Source organism: Scyliorhinus canicula, chromosome 18, assembly GCF_902713615.1.
Source record: "Scyliorhinus canicula chromosome 18, sScyCan1.1, whole genome shotgun sequence".
Classification (NCBI taxonomy): Eukaryota; Metazoa; Chordata; class Chondrichthyes; order Carcharhiniformes; family Scyliorhinidae; genus Scyliorhinus; species Scyliorhinus canicula.
Genome location: NC_052163.1, coordinates 63,635,954 through 63,655,054, shown reverse-complemented (window position 1 = coordinate 63,655,054; position 19,101 = coordinate 63,635,954). Strand labels below are relative to the sequence as shown.

The 19,101-nt window shown below is 46.9% G+C and overlaps 1 protein-coding gene across 2 annotated transcripts in view; it reads right to left on the bottom strand.

The window, feature by feature from the left end:
- The window catches only part of LOC119952964 (caskin-2-like), a 320,000-nt gene that overhangs the window by 26,255 nt on the left and 274,644 nt on the right, over positions 1-19,101 (bottom strand). Inside the window, exons 11-15 of one of the 2 annotated variants that reach the window (XM_038776607.1) lie at positions 16,642-16,759; positions 9,100-9,309; positions 6,208-6,291; positions 3,867-3,988; positions 2,813-2,897 (exon numbers count right to left, since the gene is read on the bottom strand). In XM_038776607.1, the coding sequence (XP_038632535.1) occupies positions 2,813-2,897; positions 3,867-3,988; positions 6,208-6,291; positions 9,100-9,309; positions 16,642-16,759 (619 nt within the window). The remainder of the gene's footprint in view (positions 1-2,812; positions 2,898-3,866; positions 3,989-6,207; positions 6,292-9,099; positions 9,310-16,641; positions 16,760-19,101) is intronic. The other variant, XM_038776608.1, reaches the window with a different exon arrangement.

The following is a 19,101-nucleotide window of genomic DNA, read 5'->3' as shown; positions in this document are numbered from 1 at the left end:
CTATGACTGGGCAATTCCAAGCGTGGGTTTTGTCAGGCAGTGGCAGAGAGGAAAGACAGAAAGAGCGATGGAGTTCTGCGGCGAAGGTATATAGAGAAGGAACAAAACATTTGATGCTACAATTCTCGAGAATACAAAGAGGAAACAAGGCACTCTCTCTGCACTAACTGCACCTCCCTCTCAGGCAAGCCCCAGCTCGCAACAGTTAATCAGTATTTTCAATCTATCAGATAGAAAGATCTGTCAAAGAAAAGGAGAAGAGGCTGGTTTTGGTGTGGTCCCTGGCAGACGATGAAACCAGGTCTGTCAGCGGGAGACTCACTCACCCATTCACCATTCATACACTCCCCGTCCTATCCCAGCCTATTGTGACAGCACAGAGGGTAATTTACCAATGAAAGTGATAGTAATGCTTTGATGTTTACATGAATAGATTTGCGTTTAAAATAACATTGCTATCTCAGGATAAGTCAATGCAGGGACTGAATCCACAGACACTGCTCGGCTGCTTTTGTCTGGGATCGGAGAGTAAGCAGGAAGGGATGCTATGCAGAGTGAATGCAGCTTAACCCAGGACTTCAACACAAGATGCCAGCCCAGTCCAGTCCAGTCCCTGGGTCAGAAGGGTTTTGGATCTCACATAATCCAGACTGAGACCCCAGCATAGTGCTGAAGTAATAGAACCATAGATTTCCTACAGCGCAGAAAGAGGCCATCAAATCTGCGCCACCCCTCTGAAAGAGCACCCTATCTAGGTCCATGCACCCCCCCCCCCCTCCCCAATCCCAGTAGCCCCACCTAACCTGCCCATTGTTGGACTGTGGGAGGAAACTGGAGTACCTGGAAGAAACACACGCAGACACAGGGAGAAAGTACAAACTCCACACAGACAGTCACCCAAGGCTGGAATTGAATCCGGGTCCCTGGCGCTGTGAGGCAGCAGTGCTAACCACTGTGCCACTATGCCGCCCCACGTCAGAGCTTATGTCTTTCAGATAAGGGTATGAGGCCAAGGCTCCTTCTGCCCAATCAGGTGAACAAAAGATTGTCGAGTTCTCGCTGAGATCTTGGCCAATATTTACCCCTCCGTGAACTCACCATTAAAACAGAGTATCTGGTCATTACCACATTGCTGATTGTGGGATTTTGCTGTGTGTAAATTGGCTGCTCTGTTTCCTACATTTGAGCAGTGGTCCTGTCCCACGTATAATCTGCCAGTGGAACATGTGAATTAGGAACAGGCGTAGGCCATTCAGCCCCACGTGCCTGCCCTGCCATTCATTAAGATCGCGGTTAATCTGACTCCTGCCTACCTGTGATAACCTTTGACTCCCTTGTTAATCAAGAATCTATTTCCCAATGCTTTAAAACTACCACCGCTCTCGGCGGAAGAGAATTCCACAGATCTGCGGCCCTCTGAGAAAAATTTCATCTGTTTTTAAACTGTGTCCCCTAGCTCTGGTCTCATCCACATCCTTTCAGCATCCACCCCGTCAAATCCCCTGAGGATCTTATCTTTCAATGAGATCACCCATCATTCTTCTGAACTCCAATCAATAGCTTTCGTCACCGGAAAACCCCCTCATCCCAGGTATCAGACACCGGAAAACCCCCTCATTCCAGGTATCAGTTACCGGAAAACTCCCTCATCCCGGGTATCAGTCGAGTGAACCTTCTCTGAACTGCTTCTAACACATTTATATGGTTTCTTAAATAATGAGTCCAAAACAGCACTCTAGACATGGTCACACCAACACCCTGTCCGACATCCCTGCTTTAATATTCTATTCCCCTTGCAGTAAACAACAACATTCCATTTTTCCTCCTAATCATTTGCTGCACCTGCATACTGACTTTTCCTGATTGTACCACGACACCCAGATCCCTCTGTACCTCGAGGTTCGGGGGAAGGAGCGTCCCCCGAAAAACGGGTGAGTGTGTGGGGTGTGAGTGCGTGTGTGTGTGTGTGAGTATGTGTGTCTGTGTGAGTGTGTGTGTGTGTTTGTCTGAGTGTTTATGTAAGTGTGTTTGAGTGTGTGTCTGTATAAGTGTGTGTCTATACGTGTGTGTGTGGTGTCTGTGAAAGTGTGAATATGTATGAGTGATTGAGTGTGTGTCTGTGTGAAGTTCTGTCTGTGTGAGTGTCTGTGTGAGTGTGTTTGTGTGTCTGTGTGAAGTTGTGTCTGTGAGTGTGCCTGTCTATATGTGTGTGTCTGTGAGTGTGTGTCTGTGAGTGTGTGTCTCTGTGTGAGTGTGTGTTTGTCTGAGTGTTTATGTAAGTGTGTTTGAGTGTGTGTCTGTATGAGTGTTTATGCAAGTGTGTTTGAGTGTGTGTCTGTATAAGTGTGTGTCTATACGTGTGTGTGTGGTGTCTGTGAAAGTGTGAATATGTATGAGTGAGTGAGTGTGTGTCTGTGTGAAGTTGTGTCTGTGAGTGTGCCTGTCTATATGTGTGTGTCTGTAGTGTGTGTCTCTGCGTGAGTGTGCGTCTGTGCGAGTGTCTGCGTGAGTGTGTGTCTGTGTGAGTGTCTGCATGAGTGTGCGTCTGTATGTGTCTGCGTGTGTGTGTGTATCTGGGTGAGTGTGTGAATGTCTGCGTGAGTGTGCGTCTGTGTGAGTATGTGTGTGTCTGAGTGAGTGCCTGTGCGTGAGTGTGTATGGAGTGTAAGTGTGAGTGTGTTGTATGTGGACTCACTGGCCATTCTTTATAAAGTGTAACTTTCTAACATGATGCAAAGTGACGCTGAAGCCTATTCGTAGAGAGATTGCGAGACAAATGTGGAAAATGAGGAATGTGGAAACTGGTTCTTACCTGCAGGCTGGTCAAGCTGTTTGCCAAGGGTTTCAGTGCCCCTGCAGACCTGCTGATGTGCGTGATCTCCACCAGGGGGCACAGCCTGCCAGGAATCAAAATACATATTAGAGTTGATAGAGCTGCTGAACTCCTGGGAGTTTCAGGCACATCTTTACACCCAGAACCAAAAGCTGTTATCCGCTCCATCAGACTGTTGTACTATTTTGAGTAAGGGTGAGGTTTTCAAAGGCCTTTGTGTCAGGCGTCTTCTATTCTCTCATCCTAGGCCCTGGAGAACAGAGCAAAGAGGGCTGACAAATCACCCTCAAACAGGCCTGAACTCCCAAGTTTCCTGAGGCCAGTGTCTGACTCACCTCATGCACCTGGTTGTTCGATGCGGAGGTAATAATATGTGGCCCTTTGGGAATATTCCAGATCACTGCTGTGTGCTCTCATGCGCTTTAGGTTGTCCGTAGGTGGGGAGAGAGGAGGGGAAGGCAAAGGAGGGAGAGGGAAGGAGGAGTGGAAGGTAATGGGAGGGGGAGGGGGGCCCTCCTTCAGGAATGTTCTGGAATTCAGACATTTTCTCCCTTTTTGCCATTGTCATATTTGCATTAAAGTGGCCAATCGGCAAACTGAGTGTATTTGGCGCGCTGTGTTTCAGGGCAGATTCCTGCGCTCTGTCGCGTATCAGAAAGGGGTGGTGTGTGGGGGTGCGGGGGGAGGTGTTAAAATACCGGGAGGCAACAGAATTAAATTCAACTGAGCATGATCAATGACAGAGTTGGGATGGGTTGGGCTAGGGGAAATAAGTTGTCAGAGAGGGAACTGAGCCGGGAATTAGGGACGTACCGTGTTCACAAGCTGCGGGGTACAGCACAGACTCTAAGGTCTGCTGGTCACAGACAGGTGACAGGTTCCCGGGAGAGAGATCAGAGCTGGGTGGGTCTGCAATGAGGTTTGCTGAGCTAACTGGGCCTTTTCCCACTTCCCTATCTTATTCTGATGTAAGTACTTTTACTGTCGGGCACAATCAGTGACTGGCACTGGGGACCAGCCTGTGCACTCATACCTTGCCGTTCTCCAGGCCAGTGGTGGCAGTATGTCCGTTGCCACTCTCTGTACTTTGCCCGCTTCCAGCACTGCGAATGCTTCCCACACTGCCCGTGCTGCCCACACTGTTCCTGTCACCGGCTGAATAAGAGGACAAATAGCACAGAGTAATGAGGGTTACTGCCAACGGGCTCGAGGGCATGAGAGCAAACATACAGGAATGATTCCCCCACAGCATCCCTCTGTCTCACAATGGATCCCAGCTCTGCCAACAGAGAGCCGCAATGTCAGAGATGGCAGCTTTTAGCCACCTATCTGCCTCTTCAAGCACCATGGCACAATTGGAGGAAGAGCAGATGACATCGCCCTTGTCAGAGTCAATATTCCTCAGTCAATCAACATCAAAAACGCGCTCGCTCTTTCTGTTTGGTTTATGTGGAATCTTTCTTGACGCAAATTGGGCACGTCAATTATCCACAAAATAACCGCGACTGCATGTCCAGAATGGATCGATAGACATGAGGCAGTTTGGAATATTCCGAAGATATAAAAGCTTTCTGTATTAAGCTATTTTTCGAATCACTGCCTATTTTCGTCTGGTTACACTATAATAAAGCATTATATTGAAGGCGTTATATAAATATTGTTCTCTTCACTCCAACAATGGCAGCTTAAAACTGTGAAGTTTCCTCCCTAAATCTGTCAGCCTCTTCACTTTTCATCTGCTACAATAAGACTCCCCTTAAAACTGCTACGCTGACCATTTTGGTCCCCCATCCTTAATTGGCTTATTGTCCATCTCTGGCTAACTAACTCGGAGATGTATCTCAGCACATTCTCCCATGCTAAGTGTAATACATAAATGCAAATTGTTGCCCGTATGCATTGATCCTAAATTATATCAAGTATTTATACACATGAACACTGTTTAAGTGTGATGTTAAGCCAAGGAAGGACTTTGGTGTTAGGAAACTCCTACTTGAGCATTTTCTTAATCAAAGTTTTTAAAAAAAAATTTAGAGTCGCCAATTATTTTTCTTCTTCCAATTAAGGGGCAATTTAGCATGGCCAATCCACCTAACCAGCACATCTTTGGGTTGTGGGGGTGAAACCCATGCAGACATGGAGAGAATGTGCAAACTCCACACGGATAGTGTGGAGATTGGATTAGAACCCGGGTCCTCAGCGCCACAGTCCCAGTGCTAACCACTGCGCCACATCGAAGATTTCTCGAATGGGTGGATGGAGTGTTATCAGGGCAACACGGTAGCACAGCGGTTAGCACTATTGCTTTATAGCGCCAGGGTCCCAGGTTCAATTCCCACTGGGTCACGTGCGGAGTATCCACGTTCTCCCCATGTTTGCGTGGGTTTCCTCCGGATGCTCCGGTTTCCTCCCACAAGTCCCGAAAGAAGTGTTGTTTGGTGAATTGGATATTCTGAATTCTCCCGCTGTGTACCCGAACAAGTGCTGGAGTGTGGCGACTCGGGGCTTTTCCCAGTAACTTCATTGCAGTGTTCATGTAAGCCTCTTTGTTACAGTAATAAAGATTATTATTATCTCGTAGAGGATCCCAGGATTGTGTTCATTGGAAGATGGAGTGAGCAGGTGATGCAGAAGGGGCCCAGTGGAGGAAAGTAGTCAAGTATGGCAGTGACAAGCTGTCCCAACAAAATCACCTCTTGTTGAATACACTAAGGGGTATACCAGTACCTCAGCTCAAAGACAGGCTGAAGTGAATAGTCACAGAAGGGTCAGTGGTGCTCTGAAATTGCTGCACTTTCATTCCTCCAAATGCCTATTTCTCCTCCAACTCTTCCGCCTCCCCGTTCCACCCTGTGTTGAAATCAAGACGCAGCCCCAACAGCTAACTCATTCTCTTTCAGGACTTCAAATCAATGGAACCCCCCCCCCCCCCCTCCCGTCCCCCTTCCTCCTGACATCTATTCGCATTTTTCCGACCCAATGTCGGGGTCTCCGAACCAACACGTTTTACTTCTACCAACTCTCCACAGCGGTGTCCTGAGATACAAGTCGTTGAACTGTAGTTTGACAAAACATCAATGAGCATGAAGGGGAATGGATGGGAAGCAGATGGGGGTTCCAATGTAAGGTTGGTTTATCGGAACACAAGAGAGGGAGGCTTAGGTGGATGGGGGATGCAGCTGGAATCTGATGAAATAAATCCCACTCTGAGGCACTGCATCAGCCTTAGGGTTTTTGGGTAGCGGGTGAGTAGAAGGAAGGAGTAAATGTTCTTAATATTTCACAAGGAGCACGGACAGTGGAACAGGGTTGCTCAAGAACAGCACAGGTTGTGTGGGTCCAGGTAATAGCAGCAGGGCAAAGGTGGTGCTTACCAGGATCTGGTTGCCTGAGGACCCAGATATCCTCAGTGGAAGCAGAGAGCACGGCTGTTGGATAGATGCGGTCCATGCCTTTTCCTAACATAGACAAGAAGAACCGATGGGTCTGCATCCGTGATCATAGCAACCGAGCAGACCAAGAATAATGCAAACCAGAGGCCTTGTGCGCCACCAGCAATCAGCCTCTCCATATTAGAGGATCACGCAGGAGACTGCATTCAACATTCCATGGGTTGCCTGGAGACCTAAGTCCAATATATGAAAGTAAATGTGCAGTAGGCTGCTCAGGGTGGCGCCTGAGGCCTGCTACCATTTCCATGGCAACAAATCTTGGGAAAAATAGGTCCAGCTGAGAAACGACTGAGGTGAGCCCAGGAAGTTGGAGTTCTTTGCAACCCATACTGCACCGATTCCAATCTGTTCCACAAACTGGAGTGTCCGCTAATTAGAAACAGAGGTTGACTCTATGTTTAGTAAAATACCAAAGATCATACGACATGCAAAATAGAAATGTGGAGAATTTTTGTATTTTGATTTTCTCTCCTTTCCTGCAGCTGTACCAGCCACCCTCTGGAAGGCTTCCTCCCATGGCCATTTCTAACTCAGAAACTGAGAACTGGGAAGAAATGTGGAATCACTAGCAATGCCCATTCTTCCCTCAGCCAACATTTACACACACGTTCACTCCAGTGTATCCCTTTAATGGCCCTGGGGCAATTATTGTCTCCGAGGATCATCCGTTTGACCACTGGACATAGGGGCAGAATTAGGCCACTCGGCCCATCAGGTCTGCTCCGCCTTTCAATCATGGCTGATATTTTTCTCATCCCCATTCTCCTGCCTCTCCCCATAACCCCTAATCCTCTTATTAATCAAGAACCTATCTTTCTCTGTCTTAAAAACACTCAGTGATTTGGCCTCCACAGCTTTCTATGGCAAAATGTTCCACAGATTCAACACCCTCTGGTTGAAGAAATTCCTCCTATCTCTGTTTTAAAGGATCGTCCCTTTAGTCTGAGATTGCGCCCTCTCGTTCTTGTTGTTCCTACAAGTGGAAACATCCTCTCCATGTCCACTCTATCCAGGCCTCACAGTATCTTGTAAGTTTCACCCCCTCATCCTTCTAAACTCCAAAGAGTACAGACCCAGAGTCCTCAACCGTTCCTCATAAGACAAGCTGTTTATTCCAGGCATCATTCTTGTGAACCTCCTCTGGACCCTTTCCAAGGCCAGCACATCCTCCTTAGATACGAGGCCCAAAACTCCTCACAATACTCCAAATGGGGTCTGACCAGAGCCTTATGCAGCCTCAGAAGTACATCCCTGGTCTTGCATTCTAGCCCTCTTGACATGAATGCTAACATTGCATTTGCCTTTTTTTTTAAAGACAATTTTATTGAGGTATTTTTGGCATATAAAACAATGATATTGTAAAGTACTGTATAAAAGGAAAAGCAAGTAACACATAGTACAAACCACAACTCCGTTCTCGCAAGGACCTGCCGAAACCACCCCCCGCCCCACACTACCCTAGCGCACCCCCCCCCCCCCCCCCCCCAGCTGACGATTAATTCTCCGCAAAGAAGTCAATGAATGGCTGCCACCTCCGGGCGAACCCCAATAGTGGACCTCTCAAGGCGAACTTAACCTTTTCTAGACCAAGAAAGCTCGCCATGTCCGATAGCCATGCTCCAGTCTTCGGGGGCTTTGAGTCCCTCCATGCCAACAGTTTCATCGCCGGGCTACCAGGGAAGCAAAGGCCAAGACATCGGCCTTCTTCTCCTCCTGGACTCCCGGGCCTTCCGACACCCCAAAGATTGCGACCTCAGGACTCATTACCACCCCAGTTTTCAGGACATGATGTCCGCGAATCCCTGCCAGTAACCGGAGTCTCGGGCACGACCAGAACATGTGCACATGATTAGCCGGCCCGCCGGCGCATTTGGCACACTTGTCCTCCAGTGAGAAGAATTTACTCATCCGGGCCACTGTCATGTGGGCCCGGTGCACAACCTTAAACTGGATCAGGCTGAGCCTGGCGCATGTTGCGGGCGTGTTTACTCTGCTCAGGGCTTCTGCCCAAATACCGTCCTCCTGCTCCCCCTGAGCTCCTCCTCCCACTTAAGCTTCAGGTCCTCAGTCTGTGTATCCTCTGCTCCCATCAGCTCTTTGTAAATATCTGAGACTCTAACCCTCTAACCTCACCTACCTCTCCCCTTGATACTACCCTGTCCTGCCTCCCCTTTGGCGGGAGGCGTGGGAAGGACGGCACCTGTCTGCGCACAAAATCCAGCATGTGTTAGTATCTAAAGTCATTCCCTCACGCCAGCCCAAACTTCTCCTCCAGCGCCCTCATGCTCAGAAAGCTCCCTTCCAGGAACAGATCACCCATCTTCGCAATCCCTGCCCTCTGCCACAGTCGATACCCACCGTCCGTGTTCCCCGGGGCTCCGAAAGCTAGTGATTCAAAACAAACCTGTTGTTCTTTAATCTGGTGTTGTAAGACATGTTACTGTGCTCACGTCATCCAACGGCAGCACCTCCACATCATGGCAGAACAAGAGGGGCAAAGCTAGGCTAGCTCGGGGTGATAAGAGGAAGCACTTCTTCACACAAAGAATAGTAGAAATCTGGAACTTTCTCCCGCAAAAGGGGCTGGGGGCATTAGAAAATTTCAAAAGTGGGTTTATTAGACTTTAACTGAATCCAGATGGATAAACAATGTTTACAGTTAGAGAGCAACCTGAACAGCAGAACAGGTTGAAGGGACTGAAAGGCTTCTTCTTGTTCTTTGGGTCCTTCTCTGTTTATTAAATTAAAAAGTTCTTCTGAAGACAATTTGGGAACATCAGGTCACACGGTCGTTCCCTGCTTTGGCTGATTTACCTGTGGAGTTTTCACTATTCTCCATGTTGTGATTGTTTCTGTTGAAGCCAGTATTGTTGAAGGTTCGATGAGCAGGCAGTGTCTGCGAGTACATCTGCTGGTAGAGCTGATAAGCATCGTCGGTGTGCGAGGCGGTGAAGGTACCCTGGTGGGTCTTGTGGAATGCCTGGCGTTGGTGGGGAGGCACTGAGGCATGGCGAGTGAGTGTGCCTACGGTAAAAGTGGACATAACAAGAAACCCCATTAGATGTTCATATTTTACTCAACTCTCCACGGTGTTGTCAGTCTGGCGACACTTTAGTCATCATCTTGCCAATTTTCTCCTATATCTCCAGAGGGCCACCCCTTGGGTGCTGGGCATGTTCCTCACCCAAATGACCAGAGCGTTGGCAGATGCTCAACTGTGAAGGACCTCAGAGGTGAACCTGGCCCTGAGCTCCTCCCACACAGCTGTAGCTGTAGCAGTCAAAAGCAGGAACCCAGAGGTACTGAGGCCAGAACCCCATTGTTTCTACACAAATCATAAAATATTGCCATCATTTTCTCTTTGCGTCAGATTTCCAGCTTTTGCCTTGTGAAAATATGTGTGACTTAGACACAGAGAAAAAGTAGAATCTTCACAGTGTTTCTCTTAGTGGAGGTAGTTGGTGGGGTGGGGGAGAACACCAGGTGGGGGTGGGACGGATGGAAAATCAAAGGTATTGCCATCCTGTCCTTCTCAGTTCATTCTCTCAAAGTGACATGCAATCACTAAGTTTACTTTTCACACGTTTAATATCATGTGAGGAATCTCATAGCCCACATGCCCAGAGCCTTTGTTTCCAGAAAATATTCACCTCTGTGTTCATGCCTGACTGGAAATGTAAACATCTTCAAATCTGCAAAAGACACTCAATTCCCTGGCTCCACAATGCTCCTTCCCCCATGTAATCTCATTACTTTTGTCAGTGACTCTATTTTGAATAAAAGGCTCCATTACTTCGTATGGGCCACGGGGAGTCCAGTGTCCTTTTCATGGAGGAGCACGCTCCATTGACCACACTGAGTGCAGTTCCCTTGGAAGCATTGTCGGTGCTGAGCATTTTCTAATCAGTGCCTGTCAGTGTGGGAACTTCATCTACTTCATGACCAGACCTTTGAAGTAAACTAAATTGTTCCATTCATCAATGGCTTTAACTAACATCCAGTGCCTTGGTCACGGTCCAACTAGATCTTTGGCCTGCCTGCCAAGTGAAGAAATGTTTTCATTTATTTAATTGTCTCCCATGCCCATTTTGTAAAAGGATTTTTTTCTCAGCTTCTCCCTACTATTTCCATTATAGTTCCTCAACAACTGTGACTCACTGAGTAGGTGACAAACACTCCTGTGCCCAAAGTTCTGCCCATTGATGCACTGTAATGTACTCCAACTTTCAAATGTACAATCGCTGGCTTCCCCAGTTCGGTTCACATCCCTTGTGTGACATCTCAATGGACAAGCCACTTTCCCATTGACTGGTATATACAATTACAAATGATAAATCCCTTTCCCGTTCACTCTCGTTGGTAGAATTTCAATTGATAAACCCTTTCGCATTCATTCCCAATATGAGGAATCCCAAAAGAATGGACCTTCCCATTTCCTACTGAGCCCTGATTTTTGCACTCAATACTCATCCATAAACAGAAAGGTTTTTGATTTCACCCTTTGTAAGTAGTGGAGTATTTTCCCCAATCCTTAAATTTGGAGCGATCCAATCCTCCATTAATATTCCCACAGCAAACTTGAGATAAGAGTAAAATAAGGTTTTTTTTACTTGCACACACATACACACACACACACAACAGAAAGGGGTTTCACAACATCCATCTTGGGCATGTGACATGATGGTTCCCGATCAAGCTATTCTGCTAATGGGGCAGCACGATAGCATAGTGGTTACACAATTGCTTCACAGCTCCAGGGTTCCAGGTTCAATACCCGGCTTGAGTCACTGCCTGTGCGGAGTCTGCACATTCTCCCCGTGTGTGTGTGGGTTTCTTCCGGGTGCTCCGGTTTCCTCTCACAGTCCAACGATATGCATGTTAGGTAGATTGGCCATGCTAAATTGCCCTTAGTGTCCAAAATTGCTCTGAGTGTTGGGTGGGGTTACTGGGTTATGGGGATAAGGTGGAGGTGTGGGCTGTAAATTCTATGAGGCCCCTTGTTAAGACCCATTTTGGTTTTGAGCGGGTAACTATAGAACCATGGAGCCATATTTCATAGATTTTACAGTGCAGAAGGAGGCCATTCGGCCCATCGAGTCTGCACCGGCTCTTGGAAAGAGCACCCTACCCAAGGTCAACATCTCCACCCCATCCCCATAACCCAGTAACCCTACCCAACACTAAGGGCAATTTATCATGGCCAATCCACCTAACCTGCACATCTTTGGACTGTGGGAGGAAACCGGAGCACCCGGAGGAAACCTACGCAGGCACGGGGAGGATGTGCTGACTCCGCACAGACAGTGACCCAAGCCAGAATCGAACCTGGGACCCTGGAGCTGTGAAGCGATTGTGCTATCCACAATGCTACCGTGCTGCCCTCATATGGCCTACAGCAAAACCTCTGCAAAGCTTCATGGGAGAAGGAGTCAATTTTACACAATACAATTGTTTCTGCAAGCAGGTGTCATGTACTCAACAGGAAATCACTGCAGTTGCTAAGAATGCTAAAACAAAGAGAGCAAGGCAACAGATGTGTGCTGCTTTTACCAGCTAACATTGAGGAAAACAGGTAATAGGTCATCCGTGTCTATGGCTAAAGAACTTTCTCAATGCTGGAAGAAACTGGATAAAAAGGGAGAAGTTAGCAGCTTTACCAGATAGATCTGTGAAACTAACCATCGTATAAGAAGCCTGCCCTGAGTCCAGGACTCTGACCAGTCCAACTTAGGAAGGGAGATTGGCCACCTCACCTTGCAATGGGTAAGCTGTGTGTCTTGTGGTTCATTGTAACAGGTACTCAGTACTTCAACCAGTAGAACAAAGAGCCGTTCAGTGTTTATCTGGTGTTTCAAATATTGGGGTAAATTCTCCACCGGTGTGATTCTCCGTTCCGTCGGGGTGGCCACAATGGGAAATCCCATTGGTCGGCGGAGGGAACGGAGAATCCCGCTGCTGACGGCAGACTGAAGAACTACCATCATTTGGCCAGCGGCAGCTATTTTATCCGTCCAGCTATTTGTCCATTTTTTAAAAATGGTTTTAAAAGAGTATCCAGACTGGCCATGCTGACGTAGGTAAATGTATTTTTCTTCCTGTCTCCTGGATGGGGCATGGTTAATGCATAGCAATCCTATGGACCCACCCCCTACTCTTTCAGTCTAACTTCAAAATGTTTCCATTCACTCCTATTGTTGAAAATTCACTAGACTCAACTCTTACAATTCACTTTCTTTTTTTTTAGAACATACAGTGCAGAAGGAGGCCATTTGGCCCATCGAGTCTGCACCAACCCACTTAAGCCCTCACTTCCCCCCTATCCCCGTAACCCAATATCTCCATCTAACCTTTTTGGTCACTAAGGGCAATTTATTCTGGCCAATCCACCTAACCTGCACGTCTTTGGACTGTGGGAGGAAACCGGAGCACCCGGAGGAAATCCACGCAGACACAGGGAGAACGTGCAGACTCCACACAGACAGTGACCCAGCGGGGAATCAAACCTGGGACCCTGGCATTGTGAAGCCACAGTGCTATCCACTTGTGCTACGGTGCTGCCCTTTTGTTGCATTGAATTCCAATAACTACTACCTCCTGTAGTAGTTGACCCCTTTAAGGGAAGGTCATGAAACCCTATCGCCCAATGGGAATTGAGCGTGGGGATCTTGGTGCAGACCGTGGGCTTTTGCAGCCAGAGTAGATCCGAGAACTACTCGTGATAAAATCATGAAAGACTCTGTGTAAATACTATTTGTAATTAAACCATTATAATTGGTTACAGAAACTGACTGGGGGTCGCCAATCCTTCCTTTACTACATTGGTCACGAGGTAAATTGGAGCGACTTCGTTAATAGCGAGGAATTCAACAAAAACTGCATTAAAAAACTGCAAAGTGAATCAGATCGTTCAAGGCCTAAGGAAGAGTGAACAAGTATGCTTCTCTTCAGGGAGCTAGAAGCCTTTGACTGCGGTGAATTGGGTGCAGTATATCAAATGGCTGGAGTAATTTTTCAGGGCTAATGGAATAGAGGGAGAGAATAGAAGGGAAGTAATTTCACTTACTGTGTGCGGGACCCAGACTTAAAACCTGATTTGTAGTTTAACCTCTCCAAAGGCTCCTAATACAAAGTCATTTGCTGAGTTAGTGGAACTAGTGAAGGGGCATTGTTACCCAAAAGCCTCGGTGACACTGCGAAAATACAAGTTTAACTAGTCCGGGGGGGGGGGGGGGGGGGGGGGGGCGCGGCCGGGAGAGACCATCATGGATGGATTCATATCCAGGCTGAAGCAGGTTGCAGAGTATTGAGACTTTGGATCAGCTTTAAATGATATGCAAAGAGATTGGTGAGTTTGCGGTCTGAATAGCGTAGCCATATAAAAGAAACTGTTGGCTGAGTCCGAGTTGAATTTCAAGAAGCCGCTGAAATGGTGATGGCAATCGAGAGCACTGAAAAGGGCATCCAAGAGTTACAATTCTAAAAAAACTTTCAAATCCACCAGTTTGGGTGGGAAACAGTGAGTAGTAATGGTATCAGGAGCAATGGCGCTGGTTCAGGCTCAGGCAGTGAGGCGAGTACAGAAGCAAGAAGAATCACTAAATACCTGAGATGTAAGTAGCCTGGGGAAACCACTCCCCAGAAGTGAGTAAATTCAAAGGTCCGGGAAATTAGGCCATTTAAGGCACAAATACAGAAGCAAGCAGGGCCAGCCCAGTACAAAGAGCCAGGCCAGGGACCGAGCTTGATGTCATGTGATTGGCTCCAGGAGATAAAATTAAACTGGCTGGAGATCTTCAAGATTAAAGGAGAGGGCCTGATTGAGGTCTTAATGAAGAATCAAGAAGTATTCCAAAAAGAACTTGGAAAGAGTAAAGGATTACAAGCTAGGATCCAATGGATCCGAAAGGTACACAAAGTATTTTTAGGGAAAGGCCTGTGCCTAATGCTTCAGTGGAAAAAGTTGAAACAGAATTATGCAATTGGAAGATCTAGGCATCATTAAACACGTACAATTTGCTGAGTGGGCCGCACCCATCGTACCAGTAGATAAACCTGGCAGGACAATTAGAATTTGGGGAGATTATAAATTAACAGTGAATCAAGCTGCAAAGTTGGACAGGTATCTCATACCCAAAGTATGTGTGCAAATTTGCCTGGGGGGCCTGACATACACTAAGTTGGACAAGAGCCACACCGACCAACAATTGGAATTAGGTGAGGTGTTGAGAATCTATGTCACAATAAACACTCACAACGGACTGTACCAATACACATGTTTACCCTTTGGGATTTCGTCAGCTTGTGCCAACTTCCAGCGGACTATGGACAGCTTTCTGCAGGGGTGCCCAAAGTTATTATTTAGTTAGATGATGTGCTGATTAACTGAGGAGGAACATGTGCCAAATCTGGGTGACGTTTTAAAGAGGTTCCAGGAAACAGGAACGCACCTGAAGAGAGAAAAGTGCACCCTCCAGGTGAATAAAGTGGCTTATCTTGGATACAGGGTGGATGCTAAAAGTCGACACACAATGGAAGGTAAAGTGAGAGGCATTAAAAAAACACCAGCCCCTAAGAATGTCTCACAGCTCAGGTCCTTCCTGGGAATGGTTAACTATTACTGATGGTTCCTCCATCAACTATCAACGTTGCTAGCTCCGTTTCATGTTGAAGCACCAAAATGGTACTGGAAGAATCCATTAAAAAAAGCTTTCAATCAAATGAAGCAAGCACTTCGATCTTCAAGTTTATTAGTACATCAGCCATGGGTGTTGTTCCGAGTGGCCTAGGAGTACTTTTGATCATTAACAAGGGCCTCACGTAGCCAATACTGATGCCTTAAGTCACCTTCCATTACCTGAAAGCACAACACCCTTAATACCACAAGAGATTGTGATGGCCCTCAACTTTATGAATTCCTTGCTCGTCACAGCACATGGATATTGCATTGTTGGCAAAACATGAATGCTTCTGAAGAGATGACGCTGTACCAGCTCAGAAAGGATGAGCTTAGTTGCGAGGATGGTGTCATCCTTTGGGGATCTGGAGTGGTCAACCCCAAACCAGGAAGTCAGTTGTTGCCAGAGGAGTTACATAGACGTTGGTTGGGATTCTCCGCCTCCCACGCCGGGTGGGAGAATAGCGGGAGGGCCTCCCGACATTTTTCACGCCCTCCCGCTATATCAAAGTTGAAAGTGTTAGCGAGGAAGTACGTCTGGTGGCGTGGGATTGATACAGATATAGAATAGATGGTAAAACAGTGTGACCAGTGCCAACTACAACAGAAATGATCTACCACTCCCCTTACACCCTTAGGAATGGCCAAGTAGGGCAGCATGGTGGTGCCATGGGTTAGGCCTGCTGTCTCACGGCGCCGAGGTCACAGGTTCGATCCCAGCTCTGGGTCACTGTCCGTGCGGAGTTTGCACATTCTCCCCATGTTGCGCGGTTTCGCCCCCACAACCCAAAATGTATAGGCTAGGTGGATTGGCCACTCTAAATTGCCCCTATATTGGAAAAAATGAATTGGGTACTCTAAATTTATTTTTAAAAAAGGAATGGCCAAGTTGATCATGGATGAGAGTCCATGTTGATTATATTGGCCCATTAATGGGCACAATGTTCCTGTTGCTGGTGGAATTCAAAATGGATTGAGGTTTTCAACATGATTTATGCAACATCCCACTCTACACTTGAGAAGTTGCGTCAATATTTTGTAAGACATGGTTTGCCAGAAGTCCTAGTTTCAAAAAAGGCACAGCCTACTCGTGCCGATTTCCAAACATTTATAGTCTTCAATGGCTTTAAACTGATTCGCACAACACCAAATCACCCCTCAGGTTCGCTGAAGGTGCTGTCCAAACGGCCAAAACAATCACCTGCTCCATTGAAGACGAGAGTGGCACATTTTCCCCTGGCTTACAGAACCACTCCGCATACTACAACAGGAATAGCTCCAGCTGAGTTGTTACTGGACCGTCGCTTAAGGACCAGATTAAACCTTGCAGTTCAGAAATCGGCGAGGAGGGTAGAGACAAGGCAGAGTTGTCAAAAGAGTAACCATAATTCTTTGCAAATAGAGAGGGAATTTGAGATGGAAGTGGATCAAATTGGATTCCCGGAGTTGTGCCGGCCTTGGGCATGTTCCACCACTGAATTAGGTCAAGGCTAATCTGCACCTCAACCCTGTTTACCTACCTTTGCTCAATGTCCCAAGATACCCTTAGTCAAACAAAACCTATTAACCTTGCTCTGGAAGGCACTAGTCTTGCCAGCATCCACAGCTTTTAGGGGAAAGAGAATTTTTTCTATGTCCACTATCGTTTGTGTGAAGTTCACCCACTAGGATGACCCACTGACCTGATCGCCTGCTGATCACCTCGACAATTGATGGGGGGAAATAGCCAACACGGTCCGTGCCCTTCTGGCTGTCATGAATGTGACCCTTCCAGCGTCCGTCAGCATGCTGCTCCAGTACCTGTCACAGGGAGACAGGAATGTGCAGAGTTACTAAACATACAAGGCATTAATAGAACTTAAAAACTCCGTACAGAAGGAGCTGGGCAAACAGCAGAGTGACAGTCTGATATTACAATAAACAAATTACAGTATAACACATGCAGGAACTGCTGCTATATACAAAAAATCTAACATGCTCTGATATATACATATGGCCTGGTGTTCCTTACGGCAGGGTTTTTCAAATTGTGGGTTGCGATCTGCGAGTGGGTCGCGGGTGAGTGTCAGGAGGGTCATGGAGCGATTGGTCATGGCGTTCCCGAATGCGGGAGAAGCACCCAACGGCTGCAACAGGCTTTTATATTGAGAATGCCGGCTGAGATCGGTTTTTAAATGGAACAATGCAGTCTTCCGGCCAGAAGTGGCAGCAGAGAGAAGGTCACATGCCCAGCATATACACCGATGTCAGGCGCCCTGTATGTCCGTGCTTTTTCCGTAAAATCACAGAGGAGAGATCACTTGAATTCCTAGCTGCCAGTAGCAAGACAACAGGACTGTGAAGAACTGAAGATGGATTGTTTTATAGAACATAGAACAGTACAGCACAGAACAGGTCCTTCGGCCCTCGATGTTGTGCCGAGCCATGATCACCCTACTCAAACCCACGTATCCACCCTATACCCGGAACCCAACAACCCCCCCCCCCCCCCCTTAACTTTACTTTTTTTAGGACACTAAGGGCAATTTAGCATGGCCAATCCACCTAACCCGCACATCTTTGGACTGTGGGAGGAAACCGGAGCACCCGGAGGAAACCCACGCACACACAGGGAGGACGTGCAGACTCCGCACAGACAGTGACCCAGCCGGGAATCGAACCTGGGACCCTGGAGCCGTGAAGCATTTATGCTAACCACCATGCTACCGTGCTACCTTAGAATTTTGTTAGTTTTGTTAGAAGAATGAGGGCCAGAGACACAAACTATATCTGCTGGAGAGAGCTGGAGAATACACGGCAGGATAAAGCAGTGAGAGACACTCTGCACAGAACTCCAGGGTCGCTGGTGAACAGCCAACAAAGAAAAAACTGAAATCAGGAACGAAGCAACATAAAATGATTCTGGAGGTATGGCTTTGTAAATGTTTTACATTTGTTAATCTTTTTAATTCTAAATGAACCGACATCAAATTGCAAGGGAAGGATGATGATTGCTTTCTGCACTGTGAAGAAATAGATGCTTTCCAAAAGTAATTGAAAGCTTGGCAAGTGCGAGTACAAAGCCAAAACTACTATATATTCTCCACACTGCTATGACAACATTGAAGAAAACGGTGTTAGTAAGGGAACTGTCAATAGACTAGTAAGCCTTATTCAGTCGCGTCTGGCTGCGCTCATCAATACTTTTTGTCGTTACTTTCCAGAGGAGAAGTTTCAGATTTTGAAAGAGAAGAGGTGAGTGAAAAGTCGTTTTGAGTTTGAAACTCCAGGGTCTATTATTAACTTACAGCTGATGCCATAGAAGAGACTGAACCGCTGAGCCTCGCCTGTGACAGCACATTAAAAACACACCACTGCCCATGAGGCTGTCAGCTTCTGGAGTAGTATCTATGAAGAGTTTCCAGTGCTAAGTAAAACAAGAATTGTTGTTGTTGCCCTTCACAAATACCTACATGCGCGAGGTTGGATTTTCTGTCCTCACAAAGATTAAAGACAGCACAAAGGAAATGACTCAACTCTGCCCTCTCCTCCAGTGAACCTGATTGGAGTGAGATTATGAGGATCAATTGGCATTAAAATTAACCGAAAAGGGTGTGTTGCAAAGGACAGTCGGCATGACACACAAAGGTCAGCTAGTTGGTAAAAGTGGTTCCCAGGAAAGAAAGTTTGAAAAACACTGCCTTACAGGATACACAGGGTCTGATACTTCCTATAATATATACGGGGGCTACTTTTCTCAATAATAAACACAGGGTCTGATATTTCTTGTAATATATCCAGGGGCTGCTATTCTCAATAATATATACAGGGACTGCTATTCTCAACAATATAGTAAGAAGTCTTACAACACCAGGTTAAAGTCCAACAGGTTTTCTGATGCTGCAGGCATCAGAAACATGGCCAACCTATCATGACATGCAAACCTGTTTTGAAGCCACAACGACCATCTATGTTCAGTAGTCAAATGAACAAAATCCTTTTGTCCGCAAGCTGCGTTTGTCTTCATCTGTCAATGCTCTTACAAACATTTTGAACAACTCCTCAACCATGAATCCACAGAGGCAGCTGATACTCACCGACTATCCCCCAGAATCCATGGGTGAACCATCAACGATGGTAGAGTTGCAGCAAATTGATGAGGG